General features: G+C 35.0%; 2 protein-coding genes across 4 annotated transcripts; one reads left to right on the top strand and one right to left on the bottom strand.

The window, feature by feature from the left end:
- The first annotated feature begins 444 nt into the window (after positions 1 to 444).
- Positions 445 to 19,552, top strand: dennd2da (DENN/MADD domain containing 2Da). Of its 3 annotated transcripts, none has more exons than XM_026269512.1 (16): positions 445 to 725; positions 8,003 to 8,059; positions 8,218 to 8,295; positions 8,421 to 8,495; positions 10,040 to 10,135; positions 11,000 to 11,175; positions 13,259 to 13,371; positions 13,462 to 13,531; positions 13,821 to 13,898; positions 14,829 to 14,969; positions 16,396 to 16,544; positions 16,655 to 16,826; positions 16,924 to 16,974; positions 17,081 to 17,162; positions 18,470 to 18,718; positions 19,076 to 19,552. In XM_026269512.1, the coding sequence occupies exons 2-16, from the start codon at positions 8,011 to 8,013 to the stop codon at positions 19,138 to 19,140; spliced, it is 1,644 nt and encodes a 547-aa protein (XP_026125297.1). In that variant the 5' UTR covers positions 445 to 725; positions 8,003 to 8,010; the 3' UTR covers positions 19,141 to 19,552. The 3 variants fall into 3 exon arrangements, with proteins under 3 accessions (XP_026125297.1, XP_026125298.1, XP_026125300.1); XM_026269513.1 differs by lacking the exon at positions 445 to 725 and adding an exon at positions 7,808 to 7,895; XM_026269515.1 differs by lacking the exons at positions 445 to 725; positions 8,003 to 8,059; positions 8,218 to 8,295; positions 8,421 to 8,495 and adding an exon at positions 9,008 to 9,422.
- On the bottom strand, positions 19,338 to 23,276 carry dram2a (DNA-damage regulated autophagy modulator 2a). The gene is made up of 7 exons (XM_026269516.1): positions 22,613 to 23,276; positions 22,297 to 22,364; positions 21,371 to 21,513; positions 21,117 to 21,294; positions 20,914 to 20,996; positions 20,000 to 20,092; positions 19,338 to 19,849 (listed from the first exon to the last, which is right to left on the bottom strand). Exons 1-7 carry the CDS (start codon positions 22,741 to 22,743, stop codon positions 19,727 to 19,729), a joined length of 819 nt encoding a protein of 272 aa, XP_026125301.1. The 5' UTR covers positions 22,744 to 23,276; the 3' UTR covers positions 19,338 to 19,726.
- Between the last annotated feature and the right edge of the window lie 1,242 nt (positions 23,277 to 24,518).

Here is a 24,518-nt window from a genome sequence, read left to right as displayed (position 1 = left end):
GAATAATGGAAGCAGGTCTGTCAAGAAATGAATAATAACAGCATCTTGGGGAAAAGCTCTAGGGGAGAATTAATAATGAAAATGAAAACCTTCACTTTTAGAAGTTCATAAGAAAAAAAAAATCATTATGTGGGTGTGAACGGAAATGCTTATTAAGCATGTGGTAAAGAATGATTCAGCAGTTGTTTAAAAAAAAATGCTTGCTGTTCTGTTAACCAGTTTGTATGCAGTTGTTTAAATCACATCTCAGTGATGGTAATGTTTTTATCATCTGTGAGCAACATTTGTGTGGTACAGTTTCGTTTATTTCCGTAGGTACACCTGTAAGGGAAAGGCCTGATGGACATTAGAGTTTAAAATTAGGAAATCCCCTCCCTGCTGTTTGACAGTTCACTTCAGCTCTTCTGTTTTATGAGCACTTCCTCTAAATGAAAGCAGAAGACTTGTACACCAAAGCAAACACACCCACAAGACAGAAGCTGTATAGTGACTTAGAAAGGACAAAGACAGAGTGAAAAGAATCACATGGTGGTAAGAGCTTGTCTGGTTCCAGGAGGGTGAGGAGAAAGTAAATAGACGAAACTGGTTCAGCAGGTTAACTGGCACTGAACGGCAGTTGCGGACTGCTAGCACGCTCAAGTGATGTGGTAAATATTTAATCAAACCAAAGATTTCCAACCTTCTCAAGCTACAAATTGGAGACACAAAAGAAAGTTAGCACTGTGGTAAGTCACCTTGAACGTGTTGTGTTTCTATACTACAAACCACGAGGGTGATGTCCTTTCATGTCTATAATGCTGCTAGCTTTCATTCTGTAGAAACACCTGTTAGCTGTTGGTACACCGCCTTAAGGTTACTGTAAATGAACAAGTTGTGCTTATAACTGATGAACATGAAACATTACAATTTTTATGAGAACAGGTGCACAGCAAAACTTTTGAAATTCAAACAAATGTAGAAGCAGAAATCGTGTTCACATTTACCTGAAACAACATATGTGCAACAATAAGTGCATTTTAATGAAATAATAAACATTTATTTACAATGTTCAATGTTTTAAATATATATATATTTAAAACATTGAACATTGTTAATAAATGTTTATTATTATATGGATACATATATAGAGAGAGAGAGACATTTGCAAAGAAATTTTACATGCAAAATTAAGTATTTGCCTATTTTACGAGATGCAGCATTTATGGAGAAACAGCCTGATGAAAGACTTGAGTTTCCTGAGTTTCAGACCTGGTAGAGTCAAACTAGCCAAAATAACTGATACAGTGCATGTAAATAACAAAATACATAGGCTATGATATAAATAAATTAGTATAATTCCATTATTTATTTATTTTCTAATTAAAAATTTCTTTTTTTATTTTTTCCGTTTTAACATGTGTTACTCTCACTATGTGGCTTTCTTTTATTTCCTGTGGTGAAAACTGTGCAAGTATAATAACTTCCTTATAAGATAAAACGTATTAGCATAGTGTTTATTCTAGAAGCTCACTGTACACTGTAGTGGAAAAAAGTGGAAAATAACATTGCAGGATCTCAGAAGGCACTTTCAATCGATATCCCTACTAGCTCCTTCATGTATTAAAGTTTGTTACCTTACAAAACTCAAAATAATGGAAAATAAGAACATAAAGTAGCTCGAGTCATATGCTAGCTATATTGTGCTATATTGCCCTCTAGAGGTTGGGGCAAGCTGGTCCTGTGTTTCTTTAGTGTTTAGGGAAGTAGTCTAAAAAATATCTAATTTCAGTCCCCTTTCTAGACCTGTAAGGTAAGAGAGCTTATTGTAAAGTTAAGTACTGGCCTAGACTTTTTTTGAGACCTGCCAAAATGACACTGGGGTGAAATGCAAGAATTATGTCCTGTTACAAGCAGGATCTTTACACATAAGTGTATAAAAAAACTAAACATATGACCTGATTTAGTCCGTGCCGTGTTGAACAACAGCCCTCCTGTACAGAAAGGAGACACTCTCATTAAATAATAACCCGTTTTAAGGTAAGGGTGTGTAGTGTGCACGTGTTGATGCTTGTCTGGTTGACGTTAACCGCTGCATTGCACAGTCAATCCAGAGAAGATCTCACATTCCAGTTTAGTTTGTCTAGGTTCTGTGACCGAGTACAAATCTGTATGCATATACCTGTACATTAAAAGCTCCATGTCAGTCAGCAATCATTAAATTACACAGACAAACTGATTTTGTTATTGCTGTTGTTGTTGTTGGGGTTACTTGGGGAAAAAATTAAAGACTGACATAAAATAAAACATTATTGTGAATGAAAATACAACAACTTTCTAAAACATCACCAAAAAAATCAAACCAAAGGACTTGTGCCCTCTTTACACAAAAAACGAAAAGAGAAAAAAAAAAGTCATAAGTTGAAAAACAATGTGTGAGCAATCCCTTTAACTGCTAAAAGTTAGAACTTAAACTTAATCACAAAAAGCATTGCCACCTGGTTAAAGTGCGTCTAAATGAACATGTTGTTCTAGTAAATGTCTTTTTAAGGGTCAGAGTGTGTTTTTGTTGTATGAGACCATCAGAAACATCTGTTTTTAAGCCTTCTTTAAAAGAGAATTGCACTCCTCTGAAGTATTCTTGAGTCAACGTTACCTTTCACAAGACTGATCCTTGGTCAGATCTAGTCATCGAAATTTCAGTCATTGATGCAATGCAATCTGATTTGTATTTCGATAAGAGACAACAACTGGAGAAAAAGGAATAAAAGTAGTTTGAGAACAATGATGAGGAGCTGTTTAAAACAGCTGTGCAGTACAAAAAGATGTCAGCTACTGTCCCACCACATTCATCACATGATGAATAATGAGAGAGAGAGAGAGAGTGAATGAAGAGTTAATGACTGATTGATGTGTGAGGGAGGAGTCATGGAGGAGCATATTCTCCTTTTCCCAGCAGCCAGCACAGCCTCTTGTCTGTCTATTCAGTTCCAAGCCAAGTACACCAGGAAAAAAAAAAGGATTCTTGGACACCTTTATTTTATTATTTATTGTTATTTTAAACATTCAACAGGGTTCCGTATTATAGGAATGGTGGAAAACTCTATCCAATTTCTGATGTACATTGAAATTAAGGCTCTGAACAGTATTTATGTAACTATCTGGATCTGAAAGAACATAAATGAGCTCTTTAAGGACCAAATCTACAAAAGGTTGAAACAACAGCAACATACAAAAGTCGTGAAGTGCATCCTCAAAATATTCCCACATAACTGCTGAGACAGAGTCACTGGGGCAACAGGAAGGCCTACTGATGACCCGAGGTCGTCCTGTGGGGAATACAGTCAGCTATAAAAAGACTCAGAGTATACTAACGACCACGTCTTTCACGAAAACATGGCAATAAACCTATGGGAGAGGATAGAGATTCATGTTTGAAAGACTATGAGTAAACATGAGTTTTATCAGGACAGAGTTCTTGATAAGGCAAAATTAACTATATATTAATAGATGACACAACTTTCTAATTATTATTCAGTTGTTAAAATAAATATTAACAATAATATAGTGAAAATGTTTCAGGTATTTTCGAAAATAGTTATTTTTATTGAACTATAGTTTACAGTAAATTACTAGTTGCATATAACAAGTCTCAGTTAATTTAAAGGGTTAGTTAAGCCAAATATGAAAATTACCCCATTATTTACTTACCCTCAGACCATTCTTCTTCTTTCAGACTAATAAAATCTGAGTTTTATTAAATAATGTTCATGCTAATCCATGCATTATAATGGGAGTGGATGGTAGCCCAAAATGTAAACGCTAAAATATTGCACTCATCCATTATAAAAGAAGTCCACACAGCTCTGAGGGGTTACCAAAGGCGTTCCGAAGTGAAGCAAAGCAATACATTTGTGTAAGAAAAATATCCATATTTACAACTTTATAAACTTTAATCTCTAACTTTTGCTAACTGTTTTACATGCGTTCACCATAGAGTGGCGTCCATGCAGGCATAGCGCAAACTACAATGACAATATGCTAATCTCGCGAGAAACAAGTTTTGTTAACAACAAAGGAAATTTAGTGTCCTCTTGGCTTATATTATTACTGTAAGGTCCGCGCACTCTGTCCAAGAAAGATATCCTGTGCTGACTGAAGGATTTTTGCGTGTTTGGTCTTTTCAGCGCGCAAAAAGTTATTAAATTTAATTTACAAATCTGACTCCATTTACGTATGACCTCGAATTTAGGTTGAAAGGCAAATTGTTTTCTTGACCATTTCTAATTATTATTATTATGATATTTGATTATTTAATATATTCTCTAATATTATTGTACTCGTTCATTCGGGTGCTCGTATCACTCAAAGATATCATTTTAGCCTTAGCGTATCTTACGGTCACATTCTCGTCAGTCTTGGTAATTGGCAAATACTTTAGACAGCCCGCTCCTATGTTTGCTCATTTTAAATGTACTTTTAATTAGCCCCCAAAGATTTGTACACACTTGAATAAAGTAACATTATAGTCAGAGGTCACCAGGCTTGGGAGGGTCACTTTAAAAATGTATTCCGTTATAGTTACTAATTACTTAATAAAAAAAGTATTCAGTAACGTAATCCAAGTACCACAATAAGAAAGTAATGTAACTGATTACTTTTGGATTACTTCTGGATTACTTCAAGGTCAAATATTATTTTTTAAAAACAACAACATTTATTAATTAAGAATTTCACAGCCCTGAATTAATATATTTGTAAAGGACTATACAGACATCAAGTGCATGGTATTGGTATTACAGATTATTTTGTTTTATTTGGAAGAAAATATAATAAGAAAGAATTTTAAGGAAATGTTTCTTCAACAGGAAAATAGAGAATACAAATTCCTTTTTTCCCCCAAGTAAATATAATAAGAACACAATTTTTTGACAATGGAAAATGTTTATTCAACAGGAAAATAGAGAATACAAACTCATTTTTTTTTTCAATGAAAATATAATAAGAACAATTTTTAGACAATGGAAAATGTTTCTTCAAAAGGAAAATAGAGAATACAAATATATTTTTTTTCTCTTTGCAAATATAAAACTAGTTTTTAAATTGCAAATGCTTCTTTAGGTTTGATGTCGAATCCTTCGATGAAGAAAGTGTTTTCGTTGCTGGAAGGCACAGTTTGCTCTGTACAACGTTGTTTGCATTTTCTTCTTTTTAAACAAAATAGCAGCGGAATTTCCGCGGGCATTATATCGTTTAGCAGCAGTGATTCAATCTGCGTCTGAGGAGATTGTAGACAGCTGTTATTTGCGCATGCACCAGCGGGAGGCACACGTGACTCAGTCATTAATCAAGCTAAGCTTAATATAGTGTTATTATGCCAAAATACTGATTTATTTAGTTTTAAATGAAACCATTGTAATCCTGAAAGTATTTCCCCCTTTTCAAAATGTAACTATAATCTGATTACTACGTATTTTGACGTAACTGTAAGGGATTACAGTTACCGGACTATAGATATAAGACGACCAACATTACTTTCCCTGATAGTAGTTTTGGTATGGTCAAGCCATGGTTTCCCCATGTACACTTAACAAGAGTAATATTACAGTAAACAGAGGTTAGGCTCATCCTATTTAGGTTGGTCAAACAACCAGTTCAGTAGACTTAAATGGAAAATCCCTATAAGCCCTTACAATCTAAGTACACTATAACTAATACCAAGTGTTAGCCGGATCTCAAAAGATACAGTTGGTGTGCACTATGCTCCATTTCAACTGAATTTTAGTCTGTTACTAACCTGACACAGGAAATGCGGTAACAAGAATACAGTATAATCTAGAGAGAAGAATCCAATGTAACAATTTATTATCAGTCAGGTAAGTATTAGGCCAATTACATAGCCAGTTCAGAGACATCAAATTCTCAAAGATGAATCTAAGAGTAAAAGATGCATACATGACTTTTAGTGAAATACACTTTATACCAAGGGTTCATTCCAGTTACAGAAGGTCCTGATCCTTTTGCTGCAATCCTTTAAATACCAAATCAAGAAAAAACATCCCCTAAATGGAGGCATGTACAAACAATTGGAATTTGCATTAACCCAGATCCCAGACAGGAGTACTTTACACCTCAAAGGGAACAGAAGTTAATTTGCATGGAAGACCCTGGAAAAGGGCACTCCCATTACAGTAAGCCAAATATCTCTTAACTTTTAGGATCTGTACTTTTAGTCTACTTTTGTAAGATTGAGACCATTGTACCACTTGCCCTGAGACTATTCAAATACCAGACATGACTGTAAATATCACTTACATCAATGTAGATTTAGATTCTACTATTGACCATTCTGAGTGAGCTGGGCAACGGGAAAGTTGGGGATGAGGAGGAACCAGTGCTTATGTGAGAGATGTGTTTCCTGCATGTCTCGAAGATATGTCCGTGTAAGTTTGTATTGTCTGTTACTCTAGAGATCAAGGAACTGTTACATTTGGAGAGAGGCTTTTCCACATTTTCTCTCAGTGAGATGTGGGAAAATATATATCTGTATTTTAATGCACTTTGTGTCTTTTGTATGTCTCAGAAGATCAAAGTATCTTAGTTTCTATTATCCTTACAGTACTACTAATTTGTGAACGGTGTTTTGCTCTCTCCCCTGCGTTTCCACATTCATCACTTCCGTGTTTGTTGCCTACGTCATCCGCTGGACACCTCTCTTTCATAAATGTGCATTACAGTTAGTGGAAGAGATTTAGATTCATTCAGTTGTAAATATGGAAATTTTTCTTATACAAGCACATCGCATTGTGTCGCGTCGCATTAGAAGGCCTTTTTTTTCCCCCAGGTGCCGCATGGACTTCTTTTATAATAGATTGGTTTAATTTTTGGGGATTTCAAATTTTGGGCTACCATCAACTGCCATTATAAGGCTTGGAAGAGCCAGGATGTTTTTTGATATAACTCCAATCGTATTCGTCTGAAAGAAGAATGTCATATACACCTAGCATAGCTTGAGGATGAATACATTTTGGGCTAATTTTCTTTAAAACAAAAAGTCCAAACTTTAAAATAGTTATCAAAACTTTACTTATTAGTTAATATATTAATGTAATTATTGGAATTATTTTTTACTTCAGTATATATAAATGTAATTTAAATGTGTTTACATGTAAAATTTTCACTTACAATTATCCATTGAACACATTTTTACTGATGTATTTTTTTCCATCTTATTTCTATTAAAATGATTACATTGCTAGATTATAACTAGATTATTCACACACAAACACAGATAAAATGCGGTTTAATCAGATTGTTTTAACAAGTGCATGTTGCTGCATGCCATTGTATATATCATGTCAAAGATGACCATGTGAATAGAACTTCTGGCTTAGATATACAGTTAGCGCAAAGTTCATGTGACGCTACTGTTTGACCCCTTTACAACAAAACTACCACAATTCTGATACTTCCTGTCGTAGTGTGGCTGTCACAGGAAATAACTTTGAAGAGTGCAAGTACTGCAGTTTATCTAAGCAAAAACATGTTGGTTATATCATTTCGTTAAGCTTCCTTCTCTCTAACTGGTGCAAAGAGACTGCTCATAAAGTATTGTTTAGAAGCACAAAATCATTTAGTTATAAGCTTTTCATAAAAATAAAATCTCTTAATACAGGGGTAAATGCATAAAAATAGACTTGTTGTTTATTGGTGATGGTAACAATGAAGCAGGTATGAGGTTACACATGTCTGTGATCATGGACACACGTGCAGTCAAGGGAGTGTCAAGACTTTTTCCATTAATGTCAAAGAGACGGCAAGTTAATATTTACTCAAGGACCCAAAGGACTTTAACCTTGGTCCTTGGGAAAAAACCTTGGAAGTTTCTCACATTTAAGGAGCAACGAACTTGACATAAGGTTCTCTTTTGTTACATTGCGATGAATTTCTTTCTGATTGTGATTGAGATTATAAAATATGGAGGAAACTTGAGAAACTTGATTAAGTGTGTATGTGTTTTTTGTAGGTAACACAATGACGTCATCCAGGAAAACCTGGGGGTTCTCCTCTATGCGTTCAAAGAGTAAGTCGTTTAATATAAATAAATAAATTAAAAATACAATATTCTTATTTTTAATGAATATGTGTATGATTAAAGTAGTAAAATATACTTAAAATCTCAACATATTTGCATTCTGGAAAGATTCCTGATCATTTCAATTGTAATTTTGACCACTATAGCTAGAGCACCACTGGATGAAGCGGAAAATCCTTTCAGAAGAAGACTGTTTTCTTCTTTTAGAAGTGATCGACGTGAACGTGAGTCACTCACACACCTTGCCATCCAAATTTGCTCTGCTATGTAAATAAACTGCAAGTGTACAGACGAATTAACACTTCTAGGTACTAGCACAAAGTTCAGTTGTCTCTGTCTTGGTCTACAGAAAGATCTCAAGAAGAGGAAGATGACGCAGATAAGAGAAGAACTCTCTCAGATACAGAAATTGAGACCAACAATGGTAAGACCTCTTATAAGCCTACTGAAGTTTTCAATCAATGCATTATTTTCCCCATCATTTGATATGTGCAATAAATACTGTTTTCAGTTTGCACTGGTAGATCTGTAAACCAGTTTATTCAGAAATAAAACTATTTTAGTCAATACAAATGAGGCTGTAACTCTCTGAGAATTTTCTAGTGGATATTTTTACCAAAGTGAATCAACCTTAGGATGAAGCCAGCAGATGCGTTATTAGCAAGTGTTAATAAGTTAGCAAACTTATTAAGTTAGCTCATGGAGATTACATTTATTTTGAATTTTTTTTTTTCAAGAGTCACCTGATAATGAAGGCATCAAAAGACAAACAATTTACTATAGCATATATATATATATTGTGGACTAGTTGCACTGAAGAGCACTCCCACCGACTAAAGAAGATATTTTACATCGTTTGAAGTGTCTTTCGAGCTGCCTTTAATTCACATCTTTTCACTGATTCGGTTTGTTCGGACAGTTTATTTCAATAAATCATATGGTTTTAGTGACTTTACCAAGGCGCCCCGCACTGTATCGTTATACAAACAAACGTGATTTGTTTGTATAAATATATGTATCACTATATTTTCGAGTTCGTTTTAGAAATCAAACTGTTTGACTCTCACGAACGGTTTGCGAATCGGTTCGAATGAACGGACTATTTTCAAAAGAACCATTGATCGGCGAATCAGACATCAGCAGCCTGAGCGCGCCCACACATGTTGGTATTACACCCTCAGTCTCTACAGAGCAGAGATCTTGCGCGTCCATGGGAAAGATTTCTGTGAGACCACGACATAAATATCATTTTAATTGACAAACTTCACGCAAAGAGATTCGAACATGAACGGAATTACTTCCTCGAATGTCAAAAGAAGAGAAAAGAAGGCAAACTCACGTAAACACCGAAGTAAGTTCAAACAAACTGTGTTTTAGTGATTCTGTAGAAATTGTTCATATATTAATATTCTTATTTATTAATATGAGATTATAACATTTTTCAATATATAAACTTTTTCCTTGTATATTTTAATGTGCAATTACTTACATTCTATCTATCTATCTATCTATCTATCTATCTATCTATCTATCTATCTATCTATCTATCTATCTATCTATCTATCTACATCATTGTCTAAGACATTAATAGTTTTGTTAGTTAGATTTATCATGCTGTTGATTTTTTTGAATAGTTGCTGTCACAATATTGAATTGGGGATATTTTCATCTTTACAGTTTACTATCTGGTATAGTATTTAGATGACAAACAAAGCAGGATAAGCAAGAGTCTTTGTGGTTTCTTGCGGAACTCCTGAAAATATAGTCACGCGGGAAACAATCAATTACATTCGTTGAATTCACAGTTTACATTTCAGCTGTCAAAGCGACCCTCTTTGGCTAAGGAAGTGAATAACCAAACATGAGTTAGCGTTCAAGCCATTTCTGGTAACATTTCTGAACGTTTTGAGCATTTCTGTGCAGTTGCATGTAGATTAATTGTTCTGTTCTGTGCATTTTATTTCTCAGGTGTCTTTCTTTCAGGTGAAGATCAGTCAGACATGGGGGCCATGAAGAGGTTCAGTACCTTATTTTCGTCCTTCCGAGGAAAGATCAGCAAAGACAGTGAGAAACCTCATTTAAGTACTGCTTTATAAAACACATACCTTGTTACTTAAAGAATCTCTTCAGATCTGTTTTGAAGTTTTAAGTGACAAAAAAAGCATCTTCAATGAAAGCACAACAAAACTTGACTTTTTAAAACGTTATCTTTAGCCGTGGTCACTGACTTTATATTGCATGTAAAAGTAGTTAACCTTGTCAAAACATTTCAGCATGACTCATTCCGGTCTAGTAGTGTAAGTAGGGCAAAATGCCTAAACGAATTACTCTTTCAAACTTCAGTTTTAAGCTCAAATATTACAAATTCATATGCTAAATATGTTGTTAATTTAAAATTCATTTATGAAGTCACAAGGAGGTTCACAGAGTCAGTCAAAGCACACAATCTGCATCAGTCCTTTAGTGCACGTCTTGTCTTTTCATTTACAAGCAGCAGTTATTGTTCTGTCCTTTACAGAAAGGCACATTGAAGGTTGTCATGGTGAGGCAAGTCAAGCTAGAACAAGACTTTGTGACCTTGTGGACTCCTATGGTATTCCTCTCGGCTTTATTTGCTCCGTGTTGGGGGAGGCTGCCAAAAAGCAGGCCCAAAAGGAAATGTTAAGGAAATTCACAGAAGAGCTCCGACTTTCTCATCTCTAATTTGTTTGTACTTGTTCGAGGTTCGGCATTCCCTGTTTGATCAGCATTTCAAGTGCTCTTTCTGAAGAGCAACATTTTTAGATCGTTCAGAAATCAAACATTTATAAACAGCTGGTTTGGTAGTACTGTATCAGAGTCAGAGCATTTGTGTCAGAGCATTTGTGTTGATTTGTTTTTAAAAAGTGGTAAACATCACAGAAGCTAACGTGTGTATGTGTTTTGTAGGAACTGGTAAGGAACCAGATCTGCCTGCTAGCACAGAGCTCTCTTCCGTGGAAGAAAAGGCAAAGGAGCAGCGATACTCTAGTGGGCAGTTTTTCTTTGAATATCTGGTGGTGGTTCGGCCTAAAAAGACCAAAGATGGAATATACGAGCCACAGATCATCTATCAGTTCCCTAAGGTGACATACAAACCCTGTGATCTGCATGCAGCCACATGTAGCCTTGAGAATGTATTCAGTGCTTCTGTAGCATCATAGCATTATTTACATTCAATAACAATTCAGTAAATTTTTTTAATGCTTGCATTAAATTTATTGAATTAGAAAATGCTTAATTCACAATATTATGTCTTCATTAGAAAGTGCGATTGTGTCTTCAGTTGTTTTTCGAAGACATTGAAGTTTGGAGTAAAATTTGGGTGTTAGGACAAACTTCATCAGAACTTTAATAGTATAAATCTTGCAAAAGGATTTACTGTTTATACGTTTTAAGTTTATCTATTTTAAAGTTAAACGTTTTCAATTTTAAAGTATATTAAATTGGTAGATTAAGTCATGCAGATGTTATATACATATTTTTTATATGTATATATTATTTATTTGATTTTTTATTTGATTTTATATAGGCCTATTTCTTAAGATGAAATAAGGTAACCAGTTATAGTAAAAATGTATAATGCAATACCCAAAATAATATAAGTAGAGGTTGCCATAAATTAAATTGGATTATTGGACTTTTATATCAGAAAAATACTATATTTCTGTTTGGTTAATTGCATCATAAATTAAATCACATATAACTGCATTGTATATATACATACAATGCATTGTATATATATATATATATATATATATATATATCGCGCTCTCTCTCTCTCGCACGCGCGCTCTCTGGCCCATACAGTTAATGAATAACGGATCAACTACGAGAGCCTACATCGCACATCCTGCGATGTGACTATTGTGGATTCGTACATCGCGATATCGATGCTTAAACGATATATATATATATATATATATATATATATGTATATGTAAGGATGAAAGAACCTCAGATTCTTTGATCTCCTGAGAAACAGACAATACAAACATACAAAAGCATCTTCGAGACACCCCACAGAGTGGAGGTGCAGGGAACACCTCTCTCATTCATGTTATCAGTTCCTTCTTATCACCTTCCTTACCCATCCTCCCTCCACTTGGTTCACTAAGAACGGTCAATAGTTTAATGTTCTACATGAATGCAAGTGATATTTACAGTCATGTTTGGTACCATTTTAATAATTCTTAGGGCGAGTGATACAATGGTCTCAATCTTACAAAAGTAGACTAAAAGAAAGTACAGATCCTAAGAGTTAGTTCCTAAGATATTTGGCTTACTGTAATGGGAGTGCCCTTTTCCAGGGTCTTCCATGTAAATCACTTTCTGTTCCCATTGAGGTGTAAACTACTCCTGACTGGGATCTGGGTTAATGCAAATTCTAATTGTTTAATGCAAATTCTAATTGTTTAATGCAAATTCTAATTGTTTAATGCAAATTTTAATTGTTTGTACATGCATACATTTGGGGGATGCTTTTATCTTGGTGTTGTATTTAAAGTGTTGCAACAAAAGTGTGGGGGCAATTCTTTAGCCAGAAAGCCCATAGTGTGGTGTGTGTCCAGCACTCCATACTATGTATTTTCCTGAAGTCATGTATGCATCTTACTCTTAGATTCATTTTTAAAAGAACTTTTAGAATGAGCAAACATAGGATCGGTGGTCTAAAGTATTAGCCAATAACCTCTGTTTAATAACCAAGACTCACAAGAATGTGACCGTAAGATACGCCAAGGCCAAAGTGATATCTTTGAGCGACACGAGCACCCAAATGAACGAGCACAATAATATTAGAGACTACATAGAATAATCAAATTTCAGAATAATAATAATTAGAAATGGTCACGCAACCAATTCGTATGACAATCTAAATTCGAGGTCATATTAAAATTAAACTTAATTTGAATAATTTTGCTATCTGAAAAGACAGAACATGCAAGAAACCTTGAGCCACCACTGGATACCTTACTTTGGGCCAAGTGCATGGACCTTACCTACATATATAAATAAATATATATATATAAACAGTTATATAGCTTTATTGTCATTCTCATATTGATGAGACCTATATGAATGAAAAAGACCATTTGCATTTTCTGTTCCTGATGCATATTAATATAGTCTTATTCTCCATTTGTCTTTTTCTCTTTCTATTGAGTACAGAAGGATGGAATGGTGCGGTTTCAGAAGGAGGAGGAAGAGAAGACATTAAAAGCGCTCACACTCTTTTGCTTTCCAGAGGGGGTAAACTGGGCACCCTTAACAGAATATCCCAGGTACTTTAACCACGCGCATCGTTTCTCCCAGCATGCCTTGTTTAGGCAGAAACTGTATTTTCATCATCTCTCTTTTTCTCTATTTCTCAGTGAAACATTCTCTTTCGTGCTTACTGATGTTGATGGGACGAGGAAGAATGGATACTGTAGGAGGCTTCTGGTAAATAATGACTGGGCTCATTAGTGATACTTCCTGTTATTTATGCTCATACTCATCACTGCCCATAACTCATTCGAATAAAGCCCTATTCCTATCAGTGCACTAACAACACTCGAGTAAAAGGGAAAGCACCACTTACCTTTTCTTCAGAAAATGTTGTTATTTTGTAATGCCTGAAAAGATGAGATAAGGTCAACTCTTTCCAAAGAACTCTCACTCACATGCAGTTAAAGTGTTTTATAGTGTTTCTAAAGCTTGCTTCTCTTGTCATTGCTCTTTTCTTAATTAGCCTGATGGGAAGGGGGCTCGTCTGCCTGAGGCCTACTGTATCATCAGTAATGTAGCCTGTTTTGGACTCTTTTCCAAGGTAAACATCTTAATTTATTGCACAGTCATCTGTATCTGCCTTTGGGCTTTTTATGATTCGCATTCAAGAGAATTGGCTTTTGTTTTTCTTGATTTGTATTAATTCAGAATTGATTGTCTGTTAATATGAAGTAATTTACTTGTCTGAAAAGGGTTGTGTAATGATTGATCTCTTCGTTGAACTTTCCGTTTGCTGTCCGAGCTTAACGCTAGTTATTGGACCGTATTTTGTTTGTTTGAGCTGAACTTTGTTCAGGTACTTTTCTTTTTTAGGTGAATGCTTTCTCATGACTGGAAATGAGTTTGTTTGTTCAGGACAAACATCACAGACTAACGTGATGTGACTAATGTGATATGACTTAAGCTAATGTGATCTTAAAGAAATGGACATATTCAGAATTTGGGTGTTTGTTGATGCTTATGCATTAATAATATATGGTGTTATGTGTTTTCTGCTCTCCCAAATAGATTGCACATAAACTAAGGCTGCATTTATTTGATCAAAATTACAGGGAAATCTGGAGAATACTGGGAAATATTATTACAATTTAAAAATATATTTTCTATTTACATAGACTTTAAATGTAATTTATTCCTCCTATTGCCTTTACACATTACTCCAGTCTTCAGTGTGACATGATGCTTCATAAATAATTGTAATATATTGATTTTGTACACACTTCTTATTATTTTACAAAATTGAAACAGTTGTGTTGCTTAATATTTATGTGGAATAGAAATCTTTTGTAACATTATAACTGTATTTTGATACATTTTTGGTCATTTTTAATGTATCCTTTCTAAATAAAAGTAATTATTCAATCAAAAGAAATCCAGCCTTTTGAACTATACTGTATATTTCCATTAAAAGCAATATCTTTTCTTTCTTGAAGTTTTCCCGTTTGTTCAATCTGTCTGCTTGGTGTTTTAGATCTTTGATGAGGTGGAGCAGCGCAGAAAAATCTCAATGGCAATGATTTACCCATTTATGCAGAGCCTGAGGGAATCTGCATTTCCTGCGCCTGGACACACTGTTAATATCAAAAGTTTTATTCCAGAAAGAGGCACTGAGGTAAGAACTAGTGTTGAAACTAAATTTTTTCAAAATCTTGAGGGTTGTCTTGAATGGCTCGTCAGCCTGAAGGGGAAGCCCTTGTATCTTTAAATCCATCCCCTTATTTAAAAAAAATAAATAAACGCCATCTGGTTGAGACTATGTTTGGAGGGTTTCCATATTGTACATGCCACACTATTACTCCTGACATCGCTGTCTGAACAATGACTCACAACAATTGTGGTTGTTGTAAGATATGACTTCCAGATGCAGTGTCGGGAAAGCCAGCAGCTGCTTCACTTTCCATTGATTTCCACTGTATTTGCAGCAGTCGAGTCAACAGGAAGATAAAAAACTGATGTTAGCCCGTCCTTTCATGTTAAACAAAAAAAAAGAGGAAAGGGAAGTTGATTAAGGGTGTGAAATCGTGGAAGAGAATAAAAGCTGGTTTTCCATGTATTTTTCCCAGTAATTTTGAACCATAGAGTGTTAAGTAATACGTATCTAATTCCAAACAAGCGGCAGAGCAGGCAGGCAGAGACACGCTGTCCACAAACACACACCTCCTAAGCTCTGAGAAAAGAGCAGGAAATTGAAGTGGTTGAAGTAATAGCTCAGGGAAAGGTCAAAGATGAGTTTCTTCATGCAGGTATGTCCTCATGCTTTGTACCAACTTGATTTAGTTCTGCTTGAACTTCTCCTTCAGCACATTTTCTATGTAACATTCCAATCAAGTGATCTATCTATCTATCTATCTATCTATCTATCTATCTATCTATCTATCTATCTATCTATCTATCTATCTATCTATCTATCTATCTATCTATCTATTTGAAGGTACTCAATTTTAAGAAAAGTTAGACAGCTGCATAAATGACTATGAGAAAAAAAGAGGATCGCAATTAGGCTGAAAACATCAAACAAACATTTTACACTAAATACAACTAATAAAACTAAGAAACAACCCCAATTTACATCACTGTATGGACATTAGCAATGATTCAAATGAATAGCTTGTTCATTGGAATAAAATGTCAGAGCACACAAAATTGCTATGGATGAATGATTTTTTTAAGCTCTATTGCCTGCGATCACTCTGTAAACCATAGTCACATACTGTAAAAAGCTACAAAAATTGTTAAATTAGTAACAGTTACTAATTAGAACAAACTCCTAAAGAAAGGAAATCAGCCATTGATATGCCATCTTATGCATTTGCATTTGTTTGTTTTTTATTGTATCATGAAGTTGCTATGTCTTGTCTTTTGTTAATGGGTTTGTGCTATATACGCACCAACCACTGTGGAAACAAATTTCCTCCCCGAGGACCAATAAATTATGTGTCTGTCTGCTTCTAGTTAGCTATCCCAAACTGTTTTTTTCTTTTTTAAATAATAAAATATGTACTGTAGCTATAATAAAGTATCTGTATGTTTCTCTGTAGATCATCAGTTTGACTCGTCCGACAGACTCCTGGCTGGAGCATGTAGATTTCCGCACATTGTTCAAATGCCTGTCAGATGATGAGGTGCTCAAGGTGTTTGCTGCTACTGTGCTAGAGCGGAGGATCGTCTTCATCGCTGACGAGCTTGGGTACTAGAACAGACATACATGCGTGCACACACACACACACGTGTTCGGTCTTGCTTTGATTTATATCCATACTATAACCCATATTGATCAAAACCATGCCATCTCTTCAGGACGTTGTCTCAGGTGATCCATGCAGTGGCTGTTCTCCTGTATCCATTCATCTGGCAGCACACGCTCATTTCCATCGTTCCTGAAATCCTAATCGACGTCGTCATGGCACCCACACCGTACCTGCTGGGTGTCCAGAAAAGTCTTGCAGAACAGGCCACTGACCAGACCGAGGTGAGTGGTAATACCCCCAGACTCACATGTTGAAATATTGCAACGATTTACATTTCAAATGCTGCAAGCTGACATCTAAATTCATCTACTCACCCAGCTGCTAGTTGTTGACTTGTCAGAAGGCAGGAAGGAGACATTCATCAAGAGTGTAAGTTCACGTTTAAATCATAGAGAGCATCTTTTAAATTGTTGCCTTGAAAAGTGACTGATGGATATAGTGTGGGTGACTGTGGTTGAAATGTTTCTCCAAACAGATGGGAGATGAGGACACAATATTACCTCACAAACTCAAAGATGAAATCAAGCAGGCCCTCGGTGCCAAAAATGAGAATTCAAGTGAGTTTAGTCCATTTTCTCATTGCTCATAAGTAGTGTTGTATTTGAACAAACCCTAAATAAGGCCCAGATATATTTTGTTTTAAAACCTAAGTTCTGTTTTGCGCACAGTTGACTGTAAGTGTGGATGGATGCAGCTGGTGAATGTTCACTATCTAGTAGAGCTATCTTTTTAAGTGCTCAATCACTCGAATTTGCAATGGAAAGACTGGATCGTTTTACTGGCTTCATCTATAAATCTTATTGAGCCAAATCAGTCTACATTTTTAATCAGGTCATTTCATGTTCATTTGAGAGTGGTATATTTTCAATAATCAAATTCTACATGCACAATCTTGGATGATATTTTGAATAAGGAAATCAGTGTAAAGCAGCCAAGGATAAATGAGAACAACAACAAAAAGTATAATTACTTTCCCTAAATCTTTCATTCGTCATTTGACAGACGCAAAGAACAAATCACTATTGCATGAATGATTTACTTAAACGCTGGCATGTGACTTTGTTCTATATCATTGGTGCTATGGACATGAATGATCAAATAAGCTCCTTGGCACTAGCCACTGCAATTAAATGACATTTTATTAATAAGATTCGGGAGGAGCGCGTCAGATACTTAGCCTAATCAACACAAGTGGACCATAATCAAGTAATCAATCCCATAGTATAAATATCGCTGACTTACCTCTATCCATTGACGGTTTATCAGCATCCCTCCTCCACCCCATCTCCTCACTTTGAGTTCACTTTATAATTAGACGGTGAAGGGGGGGTACTCTAGGTTCGGGCCATTCCCGAGCTTGGAGCCCTTCCCCGGACAGCACGCCAAATACGCATACCATACCTCAGCTAATTATATGTAAGCGTGAACTAGTGAAACCTAAATTATCTGAAATATGCAGCTCAACAATGCAATCAGCAATTGGTAATATTTACAAGAGATATTATAAAAAATAATCCCAAAAAAATTATACTAAGCAGACATGGCAACACTGCATGTGCTGCGTTATAACCATAAACAAAACACAGTGCCTCTGTCACTATTAGAAATGTTTGGACATATCATGTGTCTTCATTCGCTAATATTACTTTTTGAAAATGTATACTAATATGTTGTCGTTAATGTTTCACCTTCATAGCTGCAAAACACCTTGACATTGCAATGTAAATAATCGCAGTTGCACCTCATAAACAGCATATCATTTTCTCAGAACGATAACAGAAATGTCAAAATCTAGTTAATTCAGATCAAGTATTTAAAACTAATAATAACCCATATATTTTTATATTATTTATCATCCCTCCAGGTCTTGAGGAGTTGAACCGGGTGGTCCCAGAAGCTTTCCTGCCGTTCTTTATCAAGACTGTCGGTCACTTCCAGAAGTACATAGTGCGGAACGGTAAAGACCAGCAGGCCGAGTTCCAGCGAACACATTTCTGTAAAGCATTAGAATCCAAGAGCACACGACGGTTTGTGAAGAAATTTGTACAGACACAGATGTTCGATCTCTTCGTTCAAGAAATGGAACAGAGACCTGCCTCTCAGGACGGCACAGGTGAGACACACACTGTGACTTAACATTAACATTTATATTCATTAATAGATTTTGACACTGACTCTGAAATTAATGTAGAAACGACATAAAAAATAAGAAGTAATTTGGCATATTTTTATGATGGCAAGCATCATAACATGTCTCTGTTAAATGGATTTGTTTAATTTAAGTGAACTTAAAACAATCTTCACATAAACCCATTATAATAAATGTCATAATTTAAGTTTTAATCTTAATGACTTGAACTTTGATTTACTTTTGCATAAGAAGAGAATATACACATTTTCTTGAATAGTAATAAAAATATAGTAATAAAACGTATGATTAATATTGTCTCCTTTTTCCCTCTTTTTCCAGGGTTTTTTGACAAAAAGATTGCTGAATACAACAAAAAGATGAGGGAGAAAGCCAAGAAACACTAGTGGAAGCACTCTCCAAAGTAGCTGGTTGTAAATCTTGTGTGAAATAAATCAGTCAGTAGTAAATAATTTTACGGAATGTAGATAGAATTAAACGTCAGATTGTTTTTATTTATGCTGTCATACTCATACATCTGTTTGTCATTTGTGTCAGGGTCTTGTTGGGGGTCATGGGTAACTGTATTGTGATAAGCTGCTGTATTTAATGCACATAAGGCTTGTTTTGACCAGAAGGTTCGATGTCACAGAAACTGAGCCAGTGGAAACATGCTGAATTCAACAACAAAACGGATCCAGTGAATGAAATGAAACAAAAACAATACATTTCATCTCCATATTTCAAGAATAAGTGTAAAAGCACTGAAATGTGTCGAAATATTGTTTCTTTTCAAATTAAAAGGAAAACGCAGTGTGATACTGTATTGACTTGGTTTGTGTAAAAATGTTTGTACATAACTAAACTTTCTCTCAATATTCTCAGAATAAGGCATAAAGCTTAGAGCGTACAGAACCTTCTCTTGAACGTGAAAAGTTTGTGTCCTCTGAATATGAGTGCAGTGCTGGATGTCAGACACACAGTGGCAGTGTCTCACATGGCACCAGCCAGCAGAGGTGAGCGTTCTCCACGCTGCATGTGCTCTCTCTCTTCAGAGTGAGGAGAGTCGTAGAGATGGTTACTCTGGAGAACAGGCTGAACCCGCAGAGTGATTTTCTGGAGCAAAAGAGGTTTAAACAGGGAGCAAACTTTATGCAAATTGTATTTTATGCACATACTAAGAATGGACAAAAATATGTAGAATTGTACATTATACAATGAATTGTGATTAATTAATTCATGAACCACCATAGTAATAGATCATACCTGGAAATCATGTATGTATGTGAGGAAGAAGCAGATGAAGGAGAATGCCAGAGACCACTCGGATGCAGCACTGACCTGGTGTGCTAGAAAACCCTAGAATACAGTACAGTTCAGCTTGATATTTACATCTTGATGCAACCATTAATAATGCAGCAGAACTGTAATTTTAGGCCAGTTTCAGAAATGGGATGATGTGATGCTGAAGCAGGTATAGGGGCCACATCACCACTCAAAGAAATATGATTATTTTGCATTTTTGTATTAGACTTTTTTTGTCAATTGTGATTATATTTAAATTTAAAATGCTGTATATATATATATATATATATATATATATATATATATATATATATATATATATATATATATATATATATTTTTTTTTACATTTGTTACAAAAGATAATATTTCAAATTTCAAAATACATGTATTTTGATTTTTTTATTCTTCAAAGAATCTTGACAAATGTTTCCCCAAAATATTAAGCAGCAAAAACTTTTAACATGAATATCATTGAGATCCATTATTAATAAAAAATAAAATTTTCCTCAAATTAAACTTATGAACTATTATTATATGTTATTGCTGTATTATATTAAACCAGTGTATTTTCATGAAAGCTTAACTTTCCTTATATTATGTTGACTTAATGTGATTTTTTTTTACATTCACATACCTTTATAAATGCAGTAAAGTACATACACCCCACCAAAAAAGAAGTGCATTGGGATTGGGGATTTCTATTCCACAGAAAAAAAGCGCCTTCTGTTGTACAGTGCATAATTTGGCAATTATAGTAAGTCATTTCCAGGCAGAAAATTTGCATAGAGGTGCATTATATATGTAAGTACTATGGTTGAAATATTTAAAGACACTGAACAGTAATTTCAAATCAAGCGTATCATCTGTCTTACTCTCTCTCCAGGCTGCCAGTGTAACTTATTAGCTACATCCACGCCAGGCAGTTCATCATACATTAACACAGAGGATATGAAAACTGACAGATTCAGTCAAAGAAGCAGAACAGTTATAAGAGTACTGACACAACTGGACTATAAGGAATATAGAGAATCATTACAAACGGAGACAAATGCACATATATTGGGAAAAAGGATACGTGTAATGATGCTAATGAGCGACCACATTCCCACAGTCATGCGCGCCCACAGAATATCCCTGCCATGGAAACGCGGCTGCATGCGGTATGACATGCCAGTCTGGACCAGGATGTACAACGTCCCAGGACCAAAGGTCAGGCCTGCTCCGAGAAGGTGGATGGATGTCATATCTGTTTTCTGGAGGAATATAAAAACAGTTTCAGAGAACCTAATACTAAACACTCAGATCAGAGAATGAAACTGTGGGTGTCACCTGAAAGTTGGCCACAACACACATCCCGACAGTGCTGGCGATGCCCATCAAGAGGCCTGTGTAGTTCAGCAGCTGTAAGCCTGACTCAGAAGACGAAATCAAAGCCTGAACTTGTTTATGTCGAACATACATGGTGCCCAACCCTGCAAACACACATACAGGAGAGCAGGGATGAATCAGTCTTCTGCTTCTTCCCAAAATAACCACAAACTAAATATATATAAATGGAGAAAGTCCAAATCCAGAAGAACTGTGGTAATATATCCAGTTAGTATCTTTATTTATCCCCTATTAACTATCAACTAACATCTTTCCTACCTATCTTGACTGCATGTGATATAAAAGACCCCCCCCCACCCACCATATTTTTTCAAAACACCAGTATCCTAAATTTTCTACCAGCAACCAAAAGCTCAAACTCATTATACAGTAGGTGCCAATTACCAGATATAATTTTCAACGTAGGCCTACAATTGTTTTTGTACATATAAAACAGTAAGGGTGAGAGGACACAACCTTGTGGGACACTAATATTGGTGATTTGTTCCTCAGACAATGAGGTACCCACACACCTTCGTTGAACTCAGTTATTTAATAAATCCAGCAGAGATATCAACAGATAATCTTTCAACCAGAACAGATGGCACAATATTATTAAAGCCAGAAATAAAATTAATTAGCACATGATTTTCAGGTGTGAGTAAACAATATGCAGCAATGTTAAAACAGCATCATCTTCTCACATGTTTGACTGACAAGCAAACTGAAAATAATCCAGTAAATGCGTTTTATATATGTTCATTCAAAATCTCCATAAAAAATAACTGGGGACCTCTTGTTGACTTGACATGCAATGAGCCAAATTGGCTTTCAAAATTCATTCTGAGACAGAATACAGAACTCCGAATGAAAAAATGCAGATTTACCTAGGAAACCTGAGATTGACAGCATGAAGCCAAACACACAGCGTTCGGGAACCTCAGTGCCCGTGTCACTACAAACAAAATGATAAATGCACAGTTTGACAGATGACAGAAATAAAACAAAGTATGATTTTAATGCAGTCTCACAGAATGTCCCTGATTCTACAGCCATCAAAGTGATATTACATTAAAAAAAAAAAGATTTATTTTCACCGAGTACATTCCAAGTATTCAAGGTCTCTCTTCATAATGTTTCTCCAAGCCTAAAATGATGCATGACTGGCAGGACATCTAGTTCAAATGTAACTGAAAAACGTACCTTATGTATGGAACGAGTAGATCAGCATGGCCCAACACGACTGCTGTGGCATAAGAGATGAGGAATGTAGCAGATGACCAGATCACCAGAGTCACCGGGAGAGCACAAAGCCCCCGCTGAAACCACCACATGCTGCCCTCACATACAGATATTCACTCACAGAGATCACCAACATCAAGAACAATCAGTAGCACATGCAACATCAGCTTAAAGGTCAAATCAACCCAACAGACAGAAAGTTATACATAGACATACACACACACTGAGAGGAGGATCCACATCAAAACTGAACAAACACAAGATTCAGAACCCTCTCATGCAAACAAAAATAAGGGGACGTGTGGTCAGCTGAGACTCAGCATCACCCAATCAAATGGACATCATCATCATCTGAAGCCGAATTAGTCACACAGAAATGAATGTACACAAACACAGACATATAAAGAGAAAGATCAGACGTGTTGAGAGTGGGTTAGTGCCTGAATCGGAATAATCGCATGAGGTTTTTGTGATGCTTTCCCTAAAGTCCTGTGACCAAAGTCAGCTGACATTCATTCAGCGTGATTTCACTTTCTGCGCTCACAAAATGTAAAAGTGTCCTCTGTCCTCTGCACATGGTGGCTTACATATTAGGATGAACTTAAATATACTTAAATAAACAATAACATGTACAACAATATAAAGATAAAAATAAGATATTATATTTTGCACAAACAAAATTGAAGGACCGTAACATTCTTTTGCATGTTGATATTATTTTAATGGCAATTTAACAATAAACACATGAAAAATGTGTGATGTACTTTTCCAGCAGACACAAAGCATTACCGATTTCATGCAGAAATCTTACCCATTTCATTTATGTATAACCAACAAATATGCATTCTCATTAAGTTTATTACTTCAAAACATAAACATTGTCCTAAAGATTTTGAGTGTGACATAAAAAATTAAATAAAAAATGTATGAAACATTTTGTTTTTATCACAGTTATACAAACATAATTAATATATATTAAATTATTCTATTAAAAGTATTTTTGGAAGTACAATTTTAAGCACGCCATGGAAGAATTGTATATGATTTTACTGTATGCTGATCGGTGTTGTTTTAGTATAAATATATATATATATATATATATATATATATATATATATATTTTTTTTTTTTTTTATTATTTTTTTTTTCATGAAAATGAATTTAGTTGATTTAGTAATTTTCATTAGTTTGTTTTCATTAGTTCGTTTAATTATGTCTGTATAGTGTTTATTCTTTTTTTCAGTTAGATTATTAGTTATTTGAGAAATTGTTTTGCCAACTAGCTGAAATAAACAATATGTAAGATTTATTTTTCTATTTTATTTGAAGTAACAATAATGTTTTTATTTATTTATTTTTATATCTTATAATGAACTTTAATAACCAGGATGGTTTTAAATAAAAATAAAGCAGAAAACATGATATATTACAGAAGTGAGAATTATGCTAATATAAATTCTGTCAGAAAATGTCCTGATCTGTATTATATGCATTTAGACACACGATTTATGAGTTTCAGTTTTAAGGGGTTTAAATCCACAGTTTTACAGTAACTGTAGCTAAAGTGCATGGATTTAATGTGGATTTAAAAGCCCCATTTGGAAAAGCCCCACTTTGGTCAGAAAGACAACACCAAAAACTGTTAGGTTGGTTAGAGTTCGAGGCGATAAAGAATGCATTAACTGCTGCACAATAGAGATGATTCATTATTGAATACTGTATGACTGTATATGAAAGATACACACTGTTCATTTACAAAAAGCACAGCACTGGAGTTCTTATAAAAGACTTAAGGGGTTATGAAATTACCAATGTGACTTAACAAAGAGAATATTTACAGATTTTCTAAGCATATATGTTAGTAATT

Source organism: Carassius auratus, chromosome 8 (genome assembly GCF_003368295.1).
Source record: "Carassius auratus strain Wakin chromosome 8, ASM336829v1, whole genome shotgun sequence".
NCBI lineage: Eukaryota > Metazoa > Chordata > Actinopteri > Cypriniformes > Cyprinidae > Carassius > Carassius auratus.
Note: the sequence above shows the minus strand (reverse complement) of the source record. Positions and strands in the feature narration are given on the sequence as shown.

Coding starts and splice junctions, on each gene's coding strand:
- dram2a (XM_026269516.1), bottom strand. CDS start 22,743: ATGTGGTGGTTTCAGCGGGGGCTTTGTGCTCTCCCGGTGACTCTGGTG. Junction 21,295..21,370: donor GTGTTGTGGCCAACTTTCAG/GTGACACCCACA, acceptor ATATTCCTCCAG/AAAACAGATATGACATCCAT. Junction 20,997..21,116: donor GCTCATTAGCATCATTACAC/GTATCCTTTTTC, acceptor TGAATCTGTCAG/TTTTCATATCCTCTGTGTTA.
- dennd2da (XM_026269512.1), top strand. CDS start 8,011: ATGACGTCATCCAGGAAAACCTGGGGGTTCTCCTCTATGCGTTCAAAG. Junction 8,496..10,039: donor AGAAATTGAGACCAACAATG/GTAAGACCTCTT, acceptor TTTATTTCTCAG/GTGTCTTTCTTTCAGGTGAA. Junction 16,545..16,654: donor TTCATCGCTGACGAGCTTGG/GTACTAGAACAG, acceptor CCATCTCTTCAG/GACGTTGTCTCAGGTGATCC.